This window comes from Prunus dulcis, chromosome 6, assembly GCF_902201215.1.
Source record: "Prunus dulcis chromosome 6, ALMONDv2, whole genome shotgun sequence".
NCBI lineage: Eukaryota > Viridiplantae > Streptophyta > Magnoliopsida > Rosales > Rosaceae > Prunus > Prunus dulcis.
In genome coordinates, this window is record NC_047655.1 from 10658857 (window position 1) to 10679437 (window position 20581).

At 38.5% G+C, this 20581-nt stretch overlaps 4 protein-coding genes across 4 annotated transcripts; 2 read left to right on the forward strand and 2 right to left on the reverse strand.

The window, feature by feature from the left end:
• Positions 1-900: 900 nt before the first annotated feature.
• On the reverse strand, positions 901-1756 carry LOC117631839. The gene has a single exon (XM_034365160.1). The coding sequence runs from the start codon at positions 1609-1611 to the stop codon at positions 1048-1050; it is 564 nt and encodes a 187-aa protein (XP_034221051.1). The 5' UTR covers positions 1612-1756; the 3' UTR covers positions 901-1047.
• Positions 1757-4226: 2470 nt separating this feature from the next.
• Positions 4227-5049, reverse strand: LOC117632143. Its single transcript, XM_034365563.1, has one exon. The coding sequence runs from the start codon at positions 4926-4928 to the stop codon at positions 4377-4379; it is 552 nt and encodes a 183-aa protein (XP_034221454.1). The 5' UTR covers positions 4929-5049; the 3' UTR covers positions 4227-4376.
• A 1566-nt stretch (positions 5050-6615) lies between these two features.
• On the forward strand, positions 6616-8086 carry LOC117633056 (peroxidase 60). Its single transcript, XM_034366728.1, has 4 exons — positions 6616-6846; positions 7075-7254; positions 7398-7557; positions 7650-8086. Exons 1-4 carry the CDS (start codon positions 6616-6618, stop codon positions 8084-8086), a joined length of 1008 nt encoding a protein of 335 aa, XP_034222619.1.
• A 1602-nt stretch (positions 8087-9688) lies between these two features.
• On the forward strand, positions 9689-10318 carry LOC117632747 (putative germin-like protein 9-2). Its single transcript, XM_034366310.1, has one exon. It carries the CDS (start codon positions 9689-9691, stop codon positions 10316-10318), a length of 630 nt encoding a protein of 209 aa, XP_034222201.1.
• The last annotated feature ends 10263 nt before the right edge of the window (positions 10319-20581 follow it).

Below are 20581 nucleotides of genomic sequence, written 5' to 3' on the forward strand. Positions count from 1 at the left end.
AGTATAAATTGCGGTAAAAGTAGCCTTATTCATAATGAAATGTTATTATCAATTTCCTAATTATAGTTTCGTAGTGTTTTTCTTTCACAATGTTGAAATAGATTCCAACTTAGACTTCCTCCTCCTTTTACTCAAGTTACAAACCATAATGGGTTTAGTTTTGTGTTTATTAGGCATAAAGCCAACAATGTGGCATACTGTTTTGTGGTTTTAGAGTAGAGTGGCTTGAGGAATTACCAAATATTATTAAAGACTGTCTAGTCTTTGATGCTTGTAACAGATAAGACATTAAGTCTGTCGAGTTGATTTTGATGATCAATAAAATTTCCCTCGTATTATCGAGGTTCTCTCAAAAAAACTAATTATAAAAAAATATATATATTCATATAATGTTAGGCAGATGATCTAAATTTAGGCAAGCTAATTATTCAAGTTTTACTCGGGGTTGTTTAATTTAAGAATTACATGTGTCACCATTGACCAGCATGCTTTGGCGTGCTTCTTTCCTTTCGTGTGACGTGTGAGTGAAAAATGATTATTATACTCACTTAATGGACAAGATTATTCTTTGTATGGATATTTTGGAACAACCCTTTTCTTATCTTTTGGATCCGTAGGTCCCACCCCAGTATCATTTAGCTGTAATGAAACAAAACTTATATTTTCAACGCCAAACGACCAAGCCCGTTGTTCTACGCTCATGGGCTTGCTAGGTCTGAACTCCCGGTTTTTCGCTTCGGGCTTGGATACTTTCGTCTCTAGGCCCAAAGTTTGGTTCAATGAACCTTTGCCACGTCATTGTCCTTTGTGGGGCCAAAGGGAAAAAAAATCAGGTATAGACGGTCGTACTATTCCCTCTTTCGTGCTTCTGATGTAGCCAAATTGAAAAGGAGATTAATATTAAAAATTCGCAAAGAAAATGAAAGGACTTACTTAGCACTTCTTCAATTTCATTACATTTTGCATTTTGGAAGCACTGATGTAACAATTTAAGCTTAGCATGAAACCATACAATTAAAAATAAAAATAAAAATAAAAATAAAACTTCTAAACTCCAGTGAGAGAAATGTCCATCTTGGACTTATTTTCCTGATCAATGACATCGAGGAAAATTGGATCGACGGTGATGTGACTATCCACGTGGACCTTAAACTTATGATCCCACCACAAAACCCTGGCGGTACCAGCGATATCCACGGCAGCGTCAAGCACCATCTCCCGCCTCGCCGCGTCCGCGATAAAGCTAGCGGCGTGGTGTGCGAGCTGGAGCCCGTCCAGCCGAGCCGGGAGCTGAAGCAGCTGGGACGACTTGGCGGGCTGGGAGCCGGCTTCGACATCTGCCGAGCCGAGAAGTGCGCCCTTGTAGAAGATGGACATGGTGGTGGAGGAATACTGGATGGGCACCACGTTGGGGTTGGTGACTTGGACGGTGAGGATGAGCTCGGCGTCGAGGAGCGGGAAGTTGAGCTTGAAGGAGGTCAGCTTGATTGAGACGACGTCGAAGGTGGGGTCCTTGGGCTTGGAGGAGATTAGAGCCGTTGTTGCTAAAGCCGACGCCGCGCCGATTATAGCTGAGCTCCAGCTCCAGTCGAGCTTTATGCCCATGGCCATGGTGTTTGGACGAATTTACTGAGAAAATGGGGCGGCGGAGTTGAATTTGAGATATGAGGATTTGAGTTGAGTGTGTTGTTTTAATGTCGTTTTGGAGTTCAGCTTTAGAAGAGCAGCAACACAAAGTGAACAGGTGGCAGTAGAAGATGGCGTGTAGCAGTAATAAGTCCTGATTCTAACTTATGTTAGAACATTATGACAGATGTGTTAAAAGTGCTACATAGATATTTAACAGCTAGAAATAAAATTTCATATCACTTCAATTAATGTGTCAAAGCTGATGTGGAATGAAGGCTGAAGGTTGATATGTTATTTTTGACATTCCAAAAGCAAGATTTCAAATGAATTTTTTATTATTTTTAAAAGAATAATAAAATATTAAACATTTTAATAGACGTAAATGTAAAATATAAATGAAATACTAGAGAAAATTATTTTGATTATATAATATATTAAACACAACTATATTAAATGACTTAAAATATTCATAACATTTTCAAATACAAATACTTATAAGAGCAAAATAAGCATTAAACTAACTATAGATTGGATTAAATTGGATTCTCATAAGCAAATCTGCCAAATCATCGAAATCGATTGAATTTAGATTGGTTTGAATTGAATTGGATCTTGTACACCCCTAATCATTTTTCGGAGTTAACTGAAAGACGTAATGTCCAAGATAGATGACCAAATATAGGGGTCAATTTTGTCCTTCTACCCTATTGGGCCACACCATTGGGCCTTCCAAGTCTTCAATGACGTCATCAAATTCTCCCACTTCGCCGCCAATCAAGCGATCTAGGAAGCCTTCGAGAGAAAAGACAAGGTGCACTTCGTAGATCTCGAATAAGGAATATGAGAGGTAGAAGACATCTGGATGGGGGAACATTGGGGAGGAGATGTGGCGGGGTAGGGAACGAGAGAGATTTGTTTGCTGAATATGGGTGGTGGTTGGCAAGCGCAAAACCAGGAATTTTTCAATGGGTGGTATAACTAAAGTTATTAGCTTAAAATCTAATGATAATTTTTTTTTGGTACTAATAGTTTCTATAATTTTTCTAAAAATAAAAGTATACACTAAATTATATAAATCACACTAGTTGTAAACACAAGAAATAAATGAAAGTAAAAGGACAAAGACATTTACTTAAATGATGAAAATGGAAATAAAGTAATATGTATGTCTGTAGTACATCACCACCAGCTGAGCAAAGAGGCAATTTGAAGCACATTCAATGATTTTTCCTACGAAAAGAGGTGCTTAATAGGCAAGCGCAAAACCAGGAATTTTTCAATGGGTGGTATAACTAAAGTTATTAGCTTAAAATCTAATGATAAATTTTTTTTGGTATTAACAGTTTCTATAATTTTTCTAAAAATAAAAGTATACACTAAATTATATAAATCACACTAGTTGTAAACACAAGAAATAAATGAAAGTAAAAGGACAAAGACATTTACTTAAATGATGAAAATGGAAATAAAGTAATATGTATATCTGTAATACATCACCACCAGCTGAGCAAAGAGGCAATTTGAAGCACATTCAATGATTTTTCCTACGAAAAGAGGTGCTTAATAGGTCTACCACTGTGTGGCAGGATATGCAATTGTATATTTATTTATTTATTTTTAGTTTAAAATATTAGGCTATATATGTTTAATTATTTTTTTCCTCGAAACCTTCCCTAGGCCACAGCCCAGGGCTAGTTCCGCCCTTAGTGGTTGGGGGTGGGTCTTTGTGATTCAGCCACCAAATGAGTAGGGGTAAGAGCAAGTCCAGCGCTGCTGGTTTGCCTGGGTAGCAGGGGGCCTAGGCCCATCTTTTGGCTCCAGCGCACAAAGGCAAGACCATACAATTGATGGAGACCACAAGCCTGGGCAGGCCCAAAGACAAATCTTGCCTGGGTTTGATGACGTCATTGACGATGTTAGCAACTAAAAATAAAAATAAAAATAAAAAAATAAAAAAAAATACCAAAATTTTCAGAATTTTTATATATATAAATACATAGTCCTATTTTTCACTTCTCATGCTAAACATAATGGTTTAAGTATAAAAAAATATAAAATAAAATAAAATAAATAGTAAATTCCCTTGCTCTTGCTATTTGGGGATTCAAGTGAATAATGAAAGCCTTTGCCTTGCCTTTGCCTTTCCTTAATCTTTTGGGATGGAATTGCTCTAAAGGGCGTGAAGGGTTGGAGGTGGAGTGAACGTGCTGAATGGAATTTTAGTTTTTGTTAATTTATTTTTATTTCTTATGTTTATGTTTTTTTTTCTCACTCTCAATACTTCAATATTAGGTTTTGGCCTTGACATTATAGTAAAAATAGTTGAAAATTAAAATATTATATGACTTAATTTTTTTAATTAAAAAATTCTAATCTTAATCTAAGTAAACACTAAACTCATGATAAGTCTTATCCTACTTAGACCAAGTGCATTTGATTAATTTTGACTTAACCAAATTACCAAATTAATGCAGATGAGCAATCGACCTTCTCTCGGTCTATGTTCTTTTTCAACTTTTGAATTCAAGACCTTAGTAAGCTCTTGGATTTATATTGCGTTGCATAGCTTTCGAATCCGGACTTATTACACGCTAACATTTAAATGAAATACTAAAGTGACACAAATAATAGTTTGGATTCCAAATTGGGAACCAACTACTGCACACAACAAAGCCAGCAAGAAGCCAAAATACCTTTAGAAAGAAAATTAAAAACACTTATAATTTCTAAAAACATGGGAACTCAACTCAAGTTAGAAAAATCTCCATCTCCAACTTTATTTCCTGATCAATGACGTCAAGAAAAACTGGATCAACGGTCACGCGACTATCCACGTGAACCTTAAACTTGTGATCCCACCACAAAATCCTCGCCGCCCCAGCAATATCCACAGCCGCGTCGAGCACCATCTCCCGCTTCGCCACGTCAGCAACAAAGGTAGCGGCGTGGTGGGCCAGCTGGAGCCCGTCGAGCCGCGCAGGCAGGCGGAGCAGCTGGCATGACTTGGGCGGCTGAGAGCCGGCTTGAACTTCGGCCGAGCCCAGAAGCGAGCCGTTGTAGAAGATGGACATGGAGGTGGAGGAGTAGTGGACGGCTGTGATGTTGGGGTTGGTGACGTGGACGTTGAGGATGAGGTCGGTGTCGAGAACTGGGAGGTTGAGCTTGAAGGAGGTGAGATTGATGGAGATGAGGTGGAAGGTTGGGTCCTTGGGCTTCGACGACAACAGCGCTGTCGTCGCTAAAGCCGACGCCGCTCCGATAATTGCTGAGGTCCAGCTCCATTTGACCTTTTTGCCCATGATATTTTGGAAAATTTACCACTCTATTCGGAGCTCGGACCGAGACAGCTGAGATTGAGGGTTTGAGCTGAAGCGACTGTCGTGTCGAGTCTAATTTCGGGATGTGGGATGCTGTTGTAGGGCCAAGACAAAGTGGACAGATGGCAGTAGGAGATCGCATATAGGACAATGAGTAATGTTTCGTTTTTTTTTTTTTAAATTTTTATTTTTGCGAAAGGTAATGTTTCGTTTTTCATTGGGTTGTATTTGCGGCCACTCCAAAATTTTATGTTACACAATAATGTCATGGGAAATAATTATTGTGTGTCCTTTTTTTATATTTAATTTTATAGAAATTTTAGAATTGTATTCATAATTCAGTTAAAAAAGTCACTAGTCACAAATAATTAATACAAACTAATCATAAATGGCTATTACAATAACAGAGCGATCTAACATCAAATTTAAGACAATCTAATGTGTCTCCACTAATGATCACACATGATCGAAGAAACTCTGGCATAGACATCTCAATTAATATTGCAAACTCAGAATAATAAAAAAGAGATAAAACTTGAAAAAACAAGCATAACAATACAAATAAAACTCTCACAAATGAGAGATGAAAAAATCTTACAAAGAAGAAATGAAAAGCTCTCACAAAAGGAGATGTGAAAATTACACAGAGAACCCAAAGAGTCTCTGTGACTTCTTCGGAACAGAAAAAAAACCCCAAAAAGGATGATGGTGGAGATCCGATGCTGAAACGTAGGTGGAGATCCGACACCGAGACACAGCTGCTTGTGATGGTTGGAGGAAAATCTTAACAAAACAAAGACAAATAGGGAAAACCTTTTGTCTTTGACTAAAGGGAGAAGAGAGGGAGGAAGAGAAGAGTGGAGAGGGGAGGAAGAACTATGGCTTCCCCCCCCATAATGAAAATGGCTCTAGGAGGGTTTTTTTGGAAGAGACGGGACTAGGGTTTGGGAGAGAGGGTTTTATTCATTGGGTGTGTGGAGGTTTTGAAAACTTACATTAGCTTATTTTTAACCTTTTAATTCAACAACGTTGTTAAGTATAATTTTGACATGAATTACTTAATACGTGTAATTTGCAAGTAATTGTATGCATATTATCTTAAATCTTATACACAATTTCTCCTAAGTTACCCTAAATTAATCTCTCCAAACTAAGATAAAGATGCAAATCATGAAGAAAACAATAAATCAGCAGACATTTTAGATGATTCAGCTCATGAAAAGAAAAAAGAGTTCACAGATACAAAAACACAAAAGAAAATCCCCCCGTCATGAAAGTCCACATTGTAATAATTAAATAAATCAAGGATCAGCTGATCCAAGATTTTAAGCATTAGAAAAACGCTACCCCTTGACCTTGCCCATTTTCTAATTCTCATAATCTAATATTAGAAAATTCTTTGGCTGTTCTTTGAGATGTATTTTACACAGTCCACTATACGTATTGTTCAATGTATATATATTGTTACATGACAGCACGTTTAGAGAGGCAACTTAGAACAGCTTGTCAGTGGAGAAGAAGATGTGCAAAACATACCACTTGTAATAGTACCAAACCACGTTTCCCATCGAGAGCTTCCTTCTTTCCTATAAATGGAAAAGATGTGCTTTGTTGTTCCATGCATATACTGTTCATCAATTAGTGTCTCTGAACTTAAGTTAAGATCAAGATGAATATGTCTAGCACAGCTGCAGTGGCAGTAGTAGCAATTTGGCTCATATTTTTGACCTTCGCGGGCCAGTGCTCTGGTGCGTTAGAGGTAGGATTCTACCGAGGAAAATGCGGCCGGTTTGTAGATGTTGAAGGTATTGTAGCCGGCATAGTCAGGACAAAATTTTTCAGGGATCGGACAATCGCTGCTGCCCTCATCCGCATGCAGTTTCACGATTGCTTTGTCAATATAAGTCTTTCCTTTCTTAATAGTAAAACTAAGGTTTATACTCCATTTGAATCACATTTACTGATCACGTATGTACTATGTATGGTATCCGTATGGACTCATATGAGGGGGATTCGCTTCTCTTGTGTTGGAAAATAACGTGGTTAGTAAATGTGGTCCAAATAACAGGATGATCTTTTTCTTTTATTTCCTACTGCATGAGCTAATGCTTTCATATTTTTCAAAAAGGGATGTGATGCATCCATTCTATTAGATGGAAGCGCCAGCGAGAAAACTGCTCCTCCAAATCTAAGCGTACGGGGTTTTGACGTCATTGACGCTGCAAAGACTGCCGTGGAAAGTGTATGCCGGGGAGTTGTCTCTTGTGCTGATATCATTGCCATTGCTACCAGAGAAGCTGTTTATTTGGTAAGCAAACCCTATCTTTTTCTGTGTAAATTTTGAGTTTGATGGTTTTTTATGGAATCTAACATGACTACATCAGCTTCATTATTATAATTAAGCTTATACTGATTAGTTCATGGTGGTGAAATTTGATTATGTACTTTCAGAGCGGAGGAGGGCAATACAATGTTCAAACAGGGAGAAGGGATGGCTTGATATCCCTTGCAGCAAATGTTGACCTCCCAGCTCCCTCAATATCAGTGCCTGATTCAGTTGCAGCATTTGCTAGAAAAGGACTCAATATGACTGATATGGTTCATCTTCTTGGTAAGTTGGTACTAAAAAAATATAATTCATCTGTTTTTTTTTCTCTTAATATTCTTGTTCTTAAATTTCTGCCCTACTGCTTGATAATGTAGGTGGCCACACTGTTGGGGTGGCACATTGTTTTCTCTTCCAAGATCGTCTTTACAATTTCCAGAACACTGGAAAACCTGACCCCGATTTGAATGTAGCGTTACTAGGAAGGCTGAGACGTATCTGCCCTCAAAACTCAGCAGGCACCAATGCTACTAATTTGGACCAGAACCCTCAAAGTTCGTTTATTGTCGATAACTCGTTCTACAAGGAGATAGTAGCCCGTAGAGGAATTCTTCAAATTGACCAAGAGCTAGCTTTGGACCCCATAACTCAGGCCACAGTGACCGCCTTAGCGAATAACGGTACTAACAGCTTCGCCACTAAATTCGGGCAGGCCATGGTTAAGTTGGGAGTTGAAGTCCTTACTGGCTCACAAGGGGAGATTAGGAGATCATGCCGGGCAGTTAATAAACCTGGTTTTTTAACTTTTAATTGAGGAGATATATCATATTTCCGTTTGGTTGTTTTGTTGTATTTTATTTTGATCTGTTCTGTCTTCATGTTTTGGTTCTATGCTTTCACTTGCTCGGCAATTGTCACTTATCCCTTCAGTTACATTTTGTGGACAACTTATAGCTTTAGCTAGCCTTGTGTGTGAAGACAGAGATTGTCTCCTTAGTTTTGGCATAAAACCAATTTGATGTTAAGCTGGAACAGGCATAACTTAACCTTTCATATTGTTGTCAAGAACTAGGACAAGCGCTCGAAGATGTATCCGGCCTACTTTCTTGAAAAAATGTACACAGCAGAGAGAGGTGTGAAACCAGACCATATGCTCAACTGAATGGACGAAGATCCAACAAAGTTGGAGGTCTAATCATATACTTCTATTCTATTCATTTTAATGTCTAGTGCCGATGAAGATGAGAAAAAGTTAAAACCTTCTTGGTATTTTATTCGCGAGAAGTAACAAACAAATTAACAGCTGTAGAACTTCATGCAACTACAAGAAGAAAGACATTGTAATCCTCATCTGCAATTGACATCAGATAGGCCCTGCAGCAACAGTATCTTCGAACCCGATTGCATTCTCTTTTGATACGACTCAGTCCACACTATAATTATTGTCCTTTATAAGCCCCCAAACCTCATCCAACCATCCAATATTACAGCTAGCAATAGCATATTACTTTTGAACAAATTAATCAAGTTTTTCTAACCATGCCCTCAAGAACTTCCAGCCTCAAATTTTTCACACTACTATTTTCTTCATTTGTCATTGTTCAAATGACAATGGCGGGAGACCCTGACATTCTTACCAACTTCATAGCGCCTCCACGTGGACAACACATTTTGAGTGACGTGGAGCACATGTCGCCATTGGGCTTTCACACGTGGACAATAGGGCTCTGATACCATGAAGGAAGTTGAGGTTTCACCCCAAAACCAATAGAAAATGAAGGGAGTAGCCCAACTCCTTATAAGCCCTTGCAAGGTTTTATAACTTTCCAATGGGGGACCTTTTACCTTCACATTCTCACAACAATGGCAATAAGCCAATAAGAAAAGCCCGAAAAGCCCTTTTGTTTCATTTTTATGCACAACAAGTTTTAGCTAGCCTTGTATCAGTACAAAAATTTAATAATAATCTTTTGCTGGAAACTAGTCAACATAAAATGTAATGAACAAAGGCCATATTTCAGTCAAAGTGGATGAACATCCAAAAAAGAACAAGGTCCAAGCATATACTTCTATTCTAATATTACATCTTAATATTTAATGTTGATCAGTTGATGAAGATAAGCAAAAGTTGTAATATTTGTTGGTTTCGTTTTCAAGAAATATAACAAATAAACAGCTATAAAATGGCAACTAAAACAAGGAAACATTACATAGTAATCTTCATCTCCAGTTCACATCAGCTGCTAGGCCTGCAGGAATACATTAATATATCCGAACTTGCCTTAAGGTTTCTTTAGATTTCACATAACCCTCACCCTATAAATATTGTCCTTGTAGAAGCATAAACATCTCATAACCTACCAATTTTATCGCAATACCTAGCACAATTCTACTTATTCATCAAGTTTTTCCAACCATGGTCTCAAGGACTTCTAGCCTCAAATTCTTCTCACTACTAATCTGTTCGATTGCCATTGTTCAGATAGCGACCGCTGGAGACCCGGACATTATTACTGACTTCATTGCTCCTCCAAATGGAACAGTAGATGGAAACTTCTTCACATACACTGGCTTTCGTGTTCTTGTTGGAGGAGGCCCTCCTCCCACAGCTTTCACGGTGTTGAAGGCAACCCTGGCAGAGTTCCCTGCTCTTAATGGGCAGAGTGTTTCTTATGCCGTCCTTCAATTCCCATCCGGCACTACTAACCCACCGCACACTCATCCTCGCTCTGCTGAACTCCTTTTCCTTGTTGATGGTACCCTTGAAGTCGGTTTTGTTGACACGAAAAACAACCTCTTTACCCAGACTCTGCAAGCAGGTGATCTGTTTGTGTTTCCGAAGGGACTTGCCCACTTCCAGTACAATGCTGATTCACAAAACCCAGCTCTAGCAATTTCAGCCTTCGGAAGTGCAAATGCAGGAACAGTATCAATCCCCAGCACCTTGTTCACCACCGGCATTGACGACAATGTCTTGGCTATCTCCTTCAAGACAGATGTAGCCACCATTCAAAAGCTCAAGGCTGGTCTTGCTCCCAAACCGTAAAACATCACAGAATTAATGAGCAGTAGTTTAATGTCTTTGTTCTTCTTTTTGTTGTTGTTTTATTTGCTTTGAATAAGCACCCAAAACCATAAGGTGTTGAAAGTTCTGTATTGCATTTTTTGTCACAATTCATTTACTGTCAACTATATGAGCACACTTCCCTCTAATATTTGTTGTTAATTTGAGAAGAAAGCTCACTTTCCTTTATGCTTGTTGAACACAATTTTCATATAGAAAATCAAGCAGTAACTTTTTGTAATTTTACACTCTGGTTGTAAGAACCCAAAACAAAATATCTAAAAAGAAAGAAAATATCTAAAAAGTAAGGAAAATATCTTCTAACGAAAAGACTATTTTGCCCTCGCGTTAATTAATAGGGGAAAAATTGACTTTTTGATCGGGAAAGAATTTGGCAATTCCGTTTACGCCATAGCGTAGAGCACGGCGAAACGAGTCCGTAGACATGGAGTAGACCCGAATCGGAGCTATAATGAAGAAGATATGGTCTAAAAACCGCAAAGGGCAAAACGGTAATTTGGCCAAAAAGTCAGATTTTTATCCCCACTCTCTCTCCTCTCCCCCGTCAGTTTTTCCTCTCTCTTTTCTCTCTCCTCCCGCGTGACTTGGCCGTGCGACCCTTCGCCTTCTCGGCGACGGCCCGGCCACCACAGGCCGAGCTGATCTCCGCCGTGGGTACCATCGGGTCCGCCTCCCTCTCGCCGTCACGACCTGACCGACCTCCACCAGTGGGCCGCCTGGAGTTGATCGGAAAACCATGTTTTCCGACGGAGGTTCGCCCGAGTTCATCCGAACTTCCAGCTCAAAATTCTCCTTCGTTTCTCCACCAAATCGATCGAGTAAGGTATGGTTTCTCAGATATTTTTTGTGTTCTAGCTGATGGATGTATGGGTTTCGATCGATTTTAGCTCTAAAGAGATCAATTTTCGACTTGAAATTTGGCCGAAAATTCGGCCGCCAAAAACTACTATTTCCGGTCACTTTTTGGGGTATGTCCAAGAACAAAAGTGACTCCAAATGGGGTGTTTTACCTAGGGTAGGAGTTTGGAGTCTTGGTTTCGAGATTTTTCGACACCCGGTATCGCTTTAGACACCCGAATCTGCCCGCGAGTGCTGGAGCGCGTGGGCGAGGGTGGTGAAGTAATTATGTACAGTTTCGTGACCCTCGTGTCGTCACAAGCGCGTTGGATTTCGCGGACCTCAATTCGGAGTCCGTTTGAGCCCCGAACGGATTTTCCATATCGCGCGATCCGTGGGTGCAGTGTCGTCAAATAATCGGATCGCGCTGGATTTCGGATATGTCGGTCTACATGATCTCAGGATCGTGTAGGATTTGACGGATTGCGAATCGGAGTCCCGGATACTTCGGAATCGCGAACCTTGGGGCTAAGGTTTGGATTTTAAGCAATAACGCGATTTTGGCTAATCCGACCGTCCGTTTCGGACCAAAATCGCAGAACATGGTTCCTTTTCTGTAAGGAATCTTCAGAGGAGCCCAGATTGGCCATCGGAGACCGTGGACCCACGGGGTCCCGGATCGGCCGATTTGGCAGCTTATCGCTTATTAAGGTTTCGGGTCTCTTAAGGCCGGTCTAACTGTCTAAAAAGCTAAGGTGGGCATAGGAGTAACCTGAAACAAGTACACGTATTTCTAGGAGCCGGGGGCAGGGTGTTTAGTTGAAATTCTTTTTATTCAGCAGTTTATTAATTTAATCTTTATGGGTAATCAGGCATCAGGAGCCCGGCAGGACTGCAAAAGAGACCTTCAAAGGGTCCAAATTTGCTCGGACCATCTGTGAGTGGACTCTCTTTCATGAATGATTTTACATAAAAATAATTTATATAGAAAATTTCTTATAAATAAGAATTCTAAAGTGATTTTATATTGATTTTATATAAATAAGTTTTTATAAATAAGGTTATCTGAATATACTCTCGTAGTTGATCTTGAATAAGTATTATAGCAAGTGTTCCAACCATGAATCGTATCGTAAGATGTCTTTACTTTTATATTACTCAGTTGAGCAGCAGATTTGAGGTTTATGATACAAAATTTACAGTTGAACTCTGATTTATCAGATTTATCAGATTACAGAGAATCATCAGGTTTTTCTAAATTTATTTTTCAAAGAAAACCACCATGTACCCATTACTTTTGGTGATTACCCAGAGTCGGACTGATGTCTACGGACATCCAGTCTGATTATAGTTCAGTCAGTGCACTTGACTTTGCCTCACGAGTTACGGGGACGCTCGGACCGTGAGTGCCAGGATTTGCGGCTCGGCAGACTTGGTGTCCCGAGACCTGCCAGGATTGCGGCTCGGCTGACTTTGTGTCCCCGAGACCTGCCAGGATTGCGGATCAGGCTGACTACGGTCCCCTGCATCCTGCCAGAGCGACTCGAGTTGACTTGGTGTCATCGAGGAATCTGCCGGCAGATCAGGCTGATCATAGTCCCCTGATTTCGCCAGTTTGCGGCTCGGGTGGACTGCGTGGCGCTCGAGACCTGCCAGGGGAATTGACGGATATTGCAGGGGTACAAATAGGTGGTATTTTCAAAGGATTTTTAACTCTTTCATTCAGTTATGATTTTCAGCTATTTTCAAACCAGTTTCTTTGATATTTGCGCATTTTATATCTTTATATAATTGTTCAGTTTTACGATTATATATATATATATTCAGATGAATACCTTATATTAAACACAGGTGAACTTTAGCCTTACTTATCAAGTTATTTTTAAATGGGGGTTATTATGCTTATAAAATTGTTTTCAAGAACTTATTTTTGTCAACTCACATTTTTAACCTTGTTTTTCGCCCCAGGCCGTAGAAGTACGCGGGATCCACCACCGGGCCATTCAAAGCTTCCGCGTCACCATGTAAGGTAGAGTTTGGTAGAAAATCCTTGAAACCCTGAAACTTAGAAAATGCTCTGATATCTCGTTGAAACTGAAAAACTGGAGTTGGGATTTGTCATTTGAATTATTCTGGCAGTTGGCTTGAAATTATTGATTGTTTAACAGGTGAAAAATTTTGGGATTGGTCAAAATACAGGGGAGACTCTGCCGAATTTTCGGCAGAAGTCTAAGGAAATTTTAAAGAGAAGTTGAAGCAAGAAGGGTAAAAAGGTCCTTTGTGCCTGACATTCGCCAGGTGTCGGACACGCACAGGACTTGGCTCGAATTTCAAAGTGGAAATTGAGTCGGGTCCTATCACTGGTATAAAAGAAAAAAGGAGGAGGAAGCTAGGCAGAGATTATTACCTGAAATTCTTAAATACAAGAAGCGTACGTATACAATATGCCACTCTCACATTCTCCACATCCCCTGCTAGCCACCAAAGTATCTATGAATATTTTGTCACCAGAAGTGTGAAAAATTGCCGTGAAAGATCTTCGAAAACTTGTAAAAATGTTGTTAAATAGTTTTTACAAGGAGAATTTTGTCCCTACAAATATTAGATTATGAAAAAAACCATTTGAGAAATTTCATCAAAACTATGTTGTAATAACCCGATCCTTAAATAATATTTAATTATTAGTTTATTAGAGGGAAAGACAATTTTGCCTCTTGAATGGTTTATTGGAGAAAAGTTGACTTTTTGATCAGGAAGGAATCTGGAAATTTCAGTTTCGTTGTTGCGTAGAGCATGTAGAGTTGAGTCCGTAGACACGTAGTAGACTCAAATTGGAGTTGTAACGAAGAAGTTACGATCAAAACAAGTTCAGTGGCAAAACCGTAAATTTTTTGAAGTTCAAAATTTTTAAAACCCTGATTTTTCTTCTCCTTCGCGAGCCTCACGAACAGCCATTTTCAAACTCGCTTTTCTCCTCTGTCCAGCCACCAAATCGGGTGCCACAACTTGCACACTCTTCATCTCTCTCTCTCTCTCTCTCTCTCTCTCTCTCTCTCTCTCTCTCTCCTCTTTTCATACATAACTATATCCAGCCTTGATTCCAAGCGAATCGACCAGAAAATTGATCGAAACAGAGCCAAAAATGAGCCCAAAAAGGGGCAGCTTCAAACCCAGAAATTTCGTAGTCTTTTCACGCCAATTCCTGCCATCACAGCTCAGGTAATTACACCCAAAATACTCTTCTACCTTTCCCTTGTGTTATCCCTCGAAAACACAACGTGAACCCATTCCAATTTCTTTGATTTTGAAACTAAAATTTCCTAAGTTTTCAAGAGACAGAAAGCTTCGTTCGAGGGCTTTAGAGGTGGAATTGATCATCAAGCCAAGGTATAAAGTTACTCCCCTTGATGTGCTTAATCCGTAGTATGATTATTGGCCGGCGATTTGGAGTTTTCTGATCGCCGGAAAATTACTCAATACACCGCCTGCGGTGGCGGCGCGTCTCCGGGGTGTCTATATTGGTTTTTTGTCCTAGAATGTTCCACACGTCGTCCCGAGCACGACGGTGTGCTCAGATTCCAATTTGGATACCGTTTGAGCCTCGAACGGATTTTGTATATTGTGCAATTTTCAGGTTCAATAGGTTCGGACCATTGGATCAAACCCAAATTCACGTATGTCATACCTTGTATCTCTAGGATCGTGCAGAAATTCACAGATCGAGAATCGAAGTCCCGGATACTCCGATTTAATATTTCAGAGATTAAGTTAAATAATAATCGTCCGATTGTATGATCATGAGCAGTCCGATCGTATGATCGTGAGCAATCCGACCATCCAATTCGGACAAGACTTGTAGGACATGGTTATTAAAATGTGAGGAACTTATAGGAACTCGGATTGGTAATTAGAAGTCATGGACCTCACGGGATCCCGGGTTGACCAATACGGAAGTTTATCGCTTAGCGAGTCTCGGATCTTTTCAGACAGCTCTAACCGTCTGAAATGCTTAAGTGGGCATATGAATGACTTTAAAGTTAGTGCATGTACTTCTAAGAGCCGGGGCTTAGAGTTTTAATTAAATACTTATACCGAGCAGTTTTATTAATTATATATTCATGATGATTTAATCAGGCACCCGGGACTGGGCAGACCCGCAGGAGGGACCTTTAAGAGGTCCAGCTAGCTAGTACCAGGAGTGAGTGGACTTTTTGTTTTATAACCATTACTTGATCTTGAATAAGTTTTATTCAAAGATTAGTGTTTCCAATATTTGATATGTGCTTTTAAATATTTTAATTTATATGCTGCCGAGTGGGATATCCTTTAAGGATATATGAAAAGGAAATTCTAGCTAAATATCAGATAAATGGCAGCAGACTTCTAGGTTTAACAGAAATTCAGTTATTCATCAGATCTTTTAGAAATTTTATATTTTCTTAAGCCACCTTAGGTACCCAAATATAAAGATGTTGCCTTCGGAATAAATGTTGCCTTCTGAATAAAATTATTGCATTCGGTATAATCAGCGCGCTTAACAGTTGCCCCACGAGTTTCGGGGACGCTTGGACCGTGGGAGTGAGGAATGCGGATCAGGTTGACTAAAGGTCTCTTGAATCCTGCGAGATTGAGGCTCGAGTCGACCTTGTATTACTGAGGCCTGCGAGGATATGTCACAAATTGTGACACGATGAATTGACGGATATCGGGAATTGATGGCATATAAGGAATTAACGGATATAAGGAATTGACAGAAATAAAGGGGTACACGTGGGTGGTAATTTTAAATTGATTTCAATGATTTTATGAGAGTTTTATTGACCAAGAGCATGATTGGCATGTACGTATATAAATATATGAATGCATTGATTTCAGTACGAATATAATGAAAAGGATAATTTAGTTTTGCATAATTGTTTTTACAGTGGGGTTAGTATATTCTTATGTATTTTCTAAACTTTATTTTTGGTCCACTCATATTTTCAATGTTTTGCGCCCCTATGCAGTAGACGTGCATCTGTGACCACCACAAGGCAGTTTCCGCTTCATGCACTAACTCAGTTTGATGTAGGGTTTTTGGTTCACAAGTTGTTACCTTCCTTGTAAATTGATCTGTATAGTTGCTCTGATATTGCCCTATGACGTATTTAACTATTGGAACGTATTTGTATGTATACTGGCAGTTTATGTATATATTTAAGTGCTTGTTGATATGTGTAAATTTTGGGGAAAGAACAAATTACAGGGGAGATTTTGCAGAATTTTCAGTAGGAGTCAAACCTAAAATGAAGTTAAGTTTTGAAAAGAAGAGCAAGTAGGTCATTTGTGTCTGACACCCACCAGGTGTTAGACACGCACAGGGTCCGGCTAAGATTCCAAAGTAAAATTTAGGTCGGGTCCTGTCAATTGTCATAACTACTTCTCTCCACTTCTACTGTGCAACCCAAATTAGTGGGTAGTGTCAATTTTTTTTTTTTATATCATCATCACCAGACATATAATCGTATGCAGTCAATATTGTGTTGATGCAAGTATTGAGATGTGTATATAATTTTTTTTTTTTGGAATAAGTTATTCTGGCATATGTGTCAAACTACAATTTGCATGAACAAGAAATGACTCATTCCATAGCCTTAATTCAAGGACATGAATTGGGTAAAGTCTTAGGCCTCGTTTGGTTCATGGAATGAATTTGAGGGGAAATCATTTCCCATGTCATTCACCAAAGAATGAGAATGGAAGATTCATTTCCCACGTTTGGTAATGCTGAGAAAGTAACTGGAAAATATCACTTTATTTCCTTTCCCATGTTTGTTTTGAGTAGGAATGGAAAACAAAGTTTGTATAAATTTTTAATTATACCCATATTAAATTAAATAAAAAAAGAATGCATTTAATGATATATTGTAATTCTAAATTGTTATTGGGGATAAAATGGTCATAAAAAATATGTAATTAATGTTAGCTCATTTTCCCAAACTTTCCTATGAGGGGGGAAACCAAAACCCAAGTTGAGAGGATAGCTTCACTTTTCCCCTTACTTTCCCATGAGCAAGGCAACGATTTCCCATACCTAGACTTACCAAACACGAGAAAATAATTGATTTCCCATTTCCAAGTCTCATTTCCCATGAACCAAACGGGGCCTTAGTAGAGTTCTCAAGTTCAATCGAAAGAAAAGGTATAATTATCTTAATACTCAAATTGCTCAACTATATAATTATGTATCTTTCTTGGTAGTTCTTTAATTTGTTTGAAAAGTAATAAACCACTTTCAATCCAATTTCTCATTGTTTTGCTTATTTTAGACGTCACTCAACTCGGTTTCTCTTCTTCTTATCCAAATTCCAAATGCTCTCATTACCACAAAAAAAAAAAAAAAAAAAAAAGTAATTCAAATCCTCTCCAAGGCATTTTGAGTTTGTGGGAGAGGGGTAATCCATATATATGTCTATGACTCCATGGACTACCACTACTACAAAAAGTGAAAAACACGACCAGAAAACAACGACGGTCTAAATGAAAACCGCCGTGGTTTCTAAAAAGATGACGGTTCTAAAAACACCGTCGTGTAATACCACCTTAGACAACTAAAAAATGGAGATTCAAATGGCTGTTCAAAAACAACGACGTATCTAATTAAACAACCGACGTCTATTCGAAACAGATTTTCGCAGTGTAAAATCAAAGCCAACAAAGAACGGCAGAAGTTATGAATCGACCGACGTAGAAATTAAAGACGACGATTTCAATAAAAACCGCCGTTTTTACTCATAAAATAAAACGACGAAGTTTTCGTATAAGACGCCGTATAATTACAAACAAATCCACGGCTTAAAAATAAAAAATATCACCGTATTAAAATAATTTACAACGACGGAAAATATAAATATCTCGACGTCATTATCATATAGTTCTACGACGTTATCTTTAAATTGTTCTATAAAATTTAACGTCGAATTTATTAATTTTATACGTCGTACATTTAATTTAAACCGTCGTCTTAATTAGAATTTTTGTTAACAATTTTTTTTCTTTGATTTTCTTATCCTACGTCGGTAGATCTACTTAATGACAAGAATTGAAATAACCACGACGGTTTATATAGAAAACCGCCGACATAATCAGATTTTTCTGAGAACCCAAGGGTTACGAAATCTTAAGAGATGGAACTCTGTTCCACATCATAATCTTAACAGATGACACAGATTTGCAATCAGAGAGACAATTTTTTGAAGTTGATGATGTGTGTGCGTTTGTGTATCTACAAATATTATACCTAACGTCGTTGCAAATTTGCAATCAGAGAGACAATTTTCAACGACGGTTATATTATACCTAACGACGTTTAAAAAAATCAACGTCCCTCAACAAATATATTACGTCGTCTTAGTCTTACTTAAGACGACGAGAAACGGCAACAGTAAAAAAAACAATCGTTGTTTTTATATTCTTATTTTATTTAAATCTGTCATCCAAAAAAGAAACTTTACATATTCCAGAATATTAATTTCCTTCGTTTTAAATTTCCTCCGGAAAAAAAACTCTATTTATAACGCACTGTAATTGAAAAATAAACTGAAAGGTCACGGGAAAAAAAATTCTATTCATAATTTAAAAATTCAAATCCACGTCGGTTATATTAAACGTAACGACGTTAAATGAAAGGATTCCACGTCGTAGAACAAATATTTCGTCGTGTTAGTTAAAAACGACGTAGTTATATGTAACCGCCGTATTATTTTTTTTGAAATGGTTTTATATGTAAGCAACTTTTCGTCTACCTGACTTACACATGCACTGTTTCCAAACCCGATTAAAAATTTCAATCTCCCAGAGAAAACTTTTCGTCTTTTTTCCTTGTCAGAGCACTGTCAGAGTATCTCATCGTCTTCCTCTCGTCTTCTTCGTCGCCTCTGAACTTAAACATCGCGTCTTCCTCTTGCTTTCATTGCACGCAAAAGGTAAGCTTTCATTTTCACTATTTTGGTTACTGTTTTGCATGCTCATACGCTTTTTGTTTGAAAAATCTTTTTACCTTTTTTCTGGCCAAAATCATTTTACTTCTTTCCAAGTTTGATAAAATATACAGACAAAGAGGGAAAGTTTCATACTTTGAAGACAACTACCTCAACTAAATAAGACGACGGTAGTTCTTATTTACGTGGTTAAATATGTAGACCACGACGGTTCGTCGGTCGTTCTAGCGTCGTCTGAAAATTGACAAAGTTGTTTTTAAAATAATAGTCTTTTTTTTATTTGCTTGTTTAATTGCAGGTTTGATTTCTCTGAACAATGGTTTTTGTTTTTCCCTTATTTGATAAAATATAAAGAAAAAGAAACTAGGGTTGGTATCTAATATAGACGACAGTATATCTTATTGTTTTACGTCGTGTGAATGTTAATACCACGACGGTTTATTACTATTGACGTCGTATGAACTTAAATACCACAACGTTATATAAATAATGGTTTTACCACGACGGTGTATTACTATTGACGTCGTGTGAACATAAATACCACGACGTTATATAAATAATGTTTTTAAACATTTATTACGTCTGAGATTATTTCATTGCGTCGTTTAAAATCATATCATACGTCGTATTTTATTAATAACCGCCGTTTGTGTTCTTAATCTTTTCCTGAAATATTTTCACTTGCAGTTTTGTCTGTTAAAATGGTTTCTCAACAACAAACTAAGGATTCTGGCTCCAAGAAAAATGGAGATAAGGAGCTTGGAATGGTAGCTCCTCAAGACAAGTCTTCGAAGGAGATGAAGTCTTCAAAGAAGATGAAGTTTGCTTCATCATCTGCTGAGACAGAACCAACAAGCCAGACAACAATCTCTGATGATTCAAAGACTGGTCGAGGTATGAGCACAATGCCTCGTGTTGTGAAGAGAAAGCTTCAGAAACCGAGGCCAATTGTTGAGTACAATAAAAGGGGGAAAGGTATTGGCCAAGCACATAGTGAAATGCAGTCGTACATTGGTGTCTTGGCACGCTCCAGAGTTCCACTTGTGGACAAGAAATGGTCCCAAATCCCCAAGGATATAAAAGAGCAGATATGGGAAGCAGTTGACATGACTTTTGTCGTAGGTCAAGGGGGCAAGAACTCTGTTTTAGCTTCTGCTGCCAAGAAATGGAAGGATTTCAAGTCTACACTAACGAGGCATTATATCCTTCCATACACCAATGACAAGGAGAAATTAAGCCAACCCCCTGAAACATATAAATTCATAGAGAAAGCACAATGGGATGCCTTTGTAGCTTCAAGGCTTTCCAAAGATTTTGAGTCTTTGCATTCTCAACATGCACAGATTAGGGAGAAACTCGAGTACAATCATCGATTGTCTCAAAAAGGATATGCTGGATTGGAGGATCA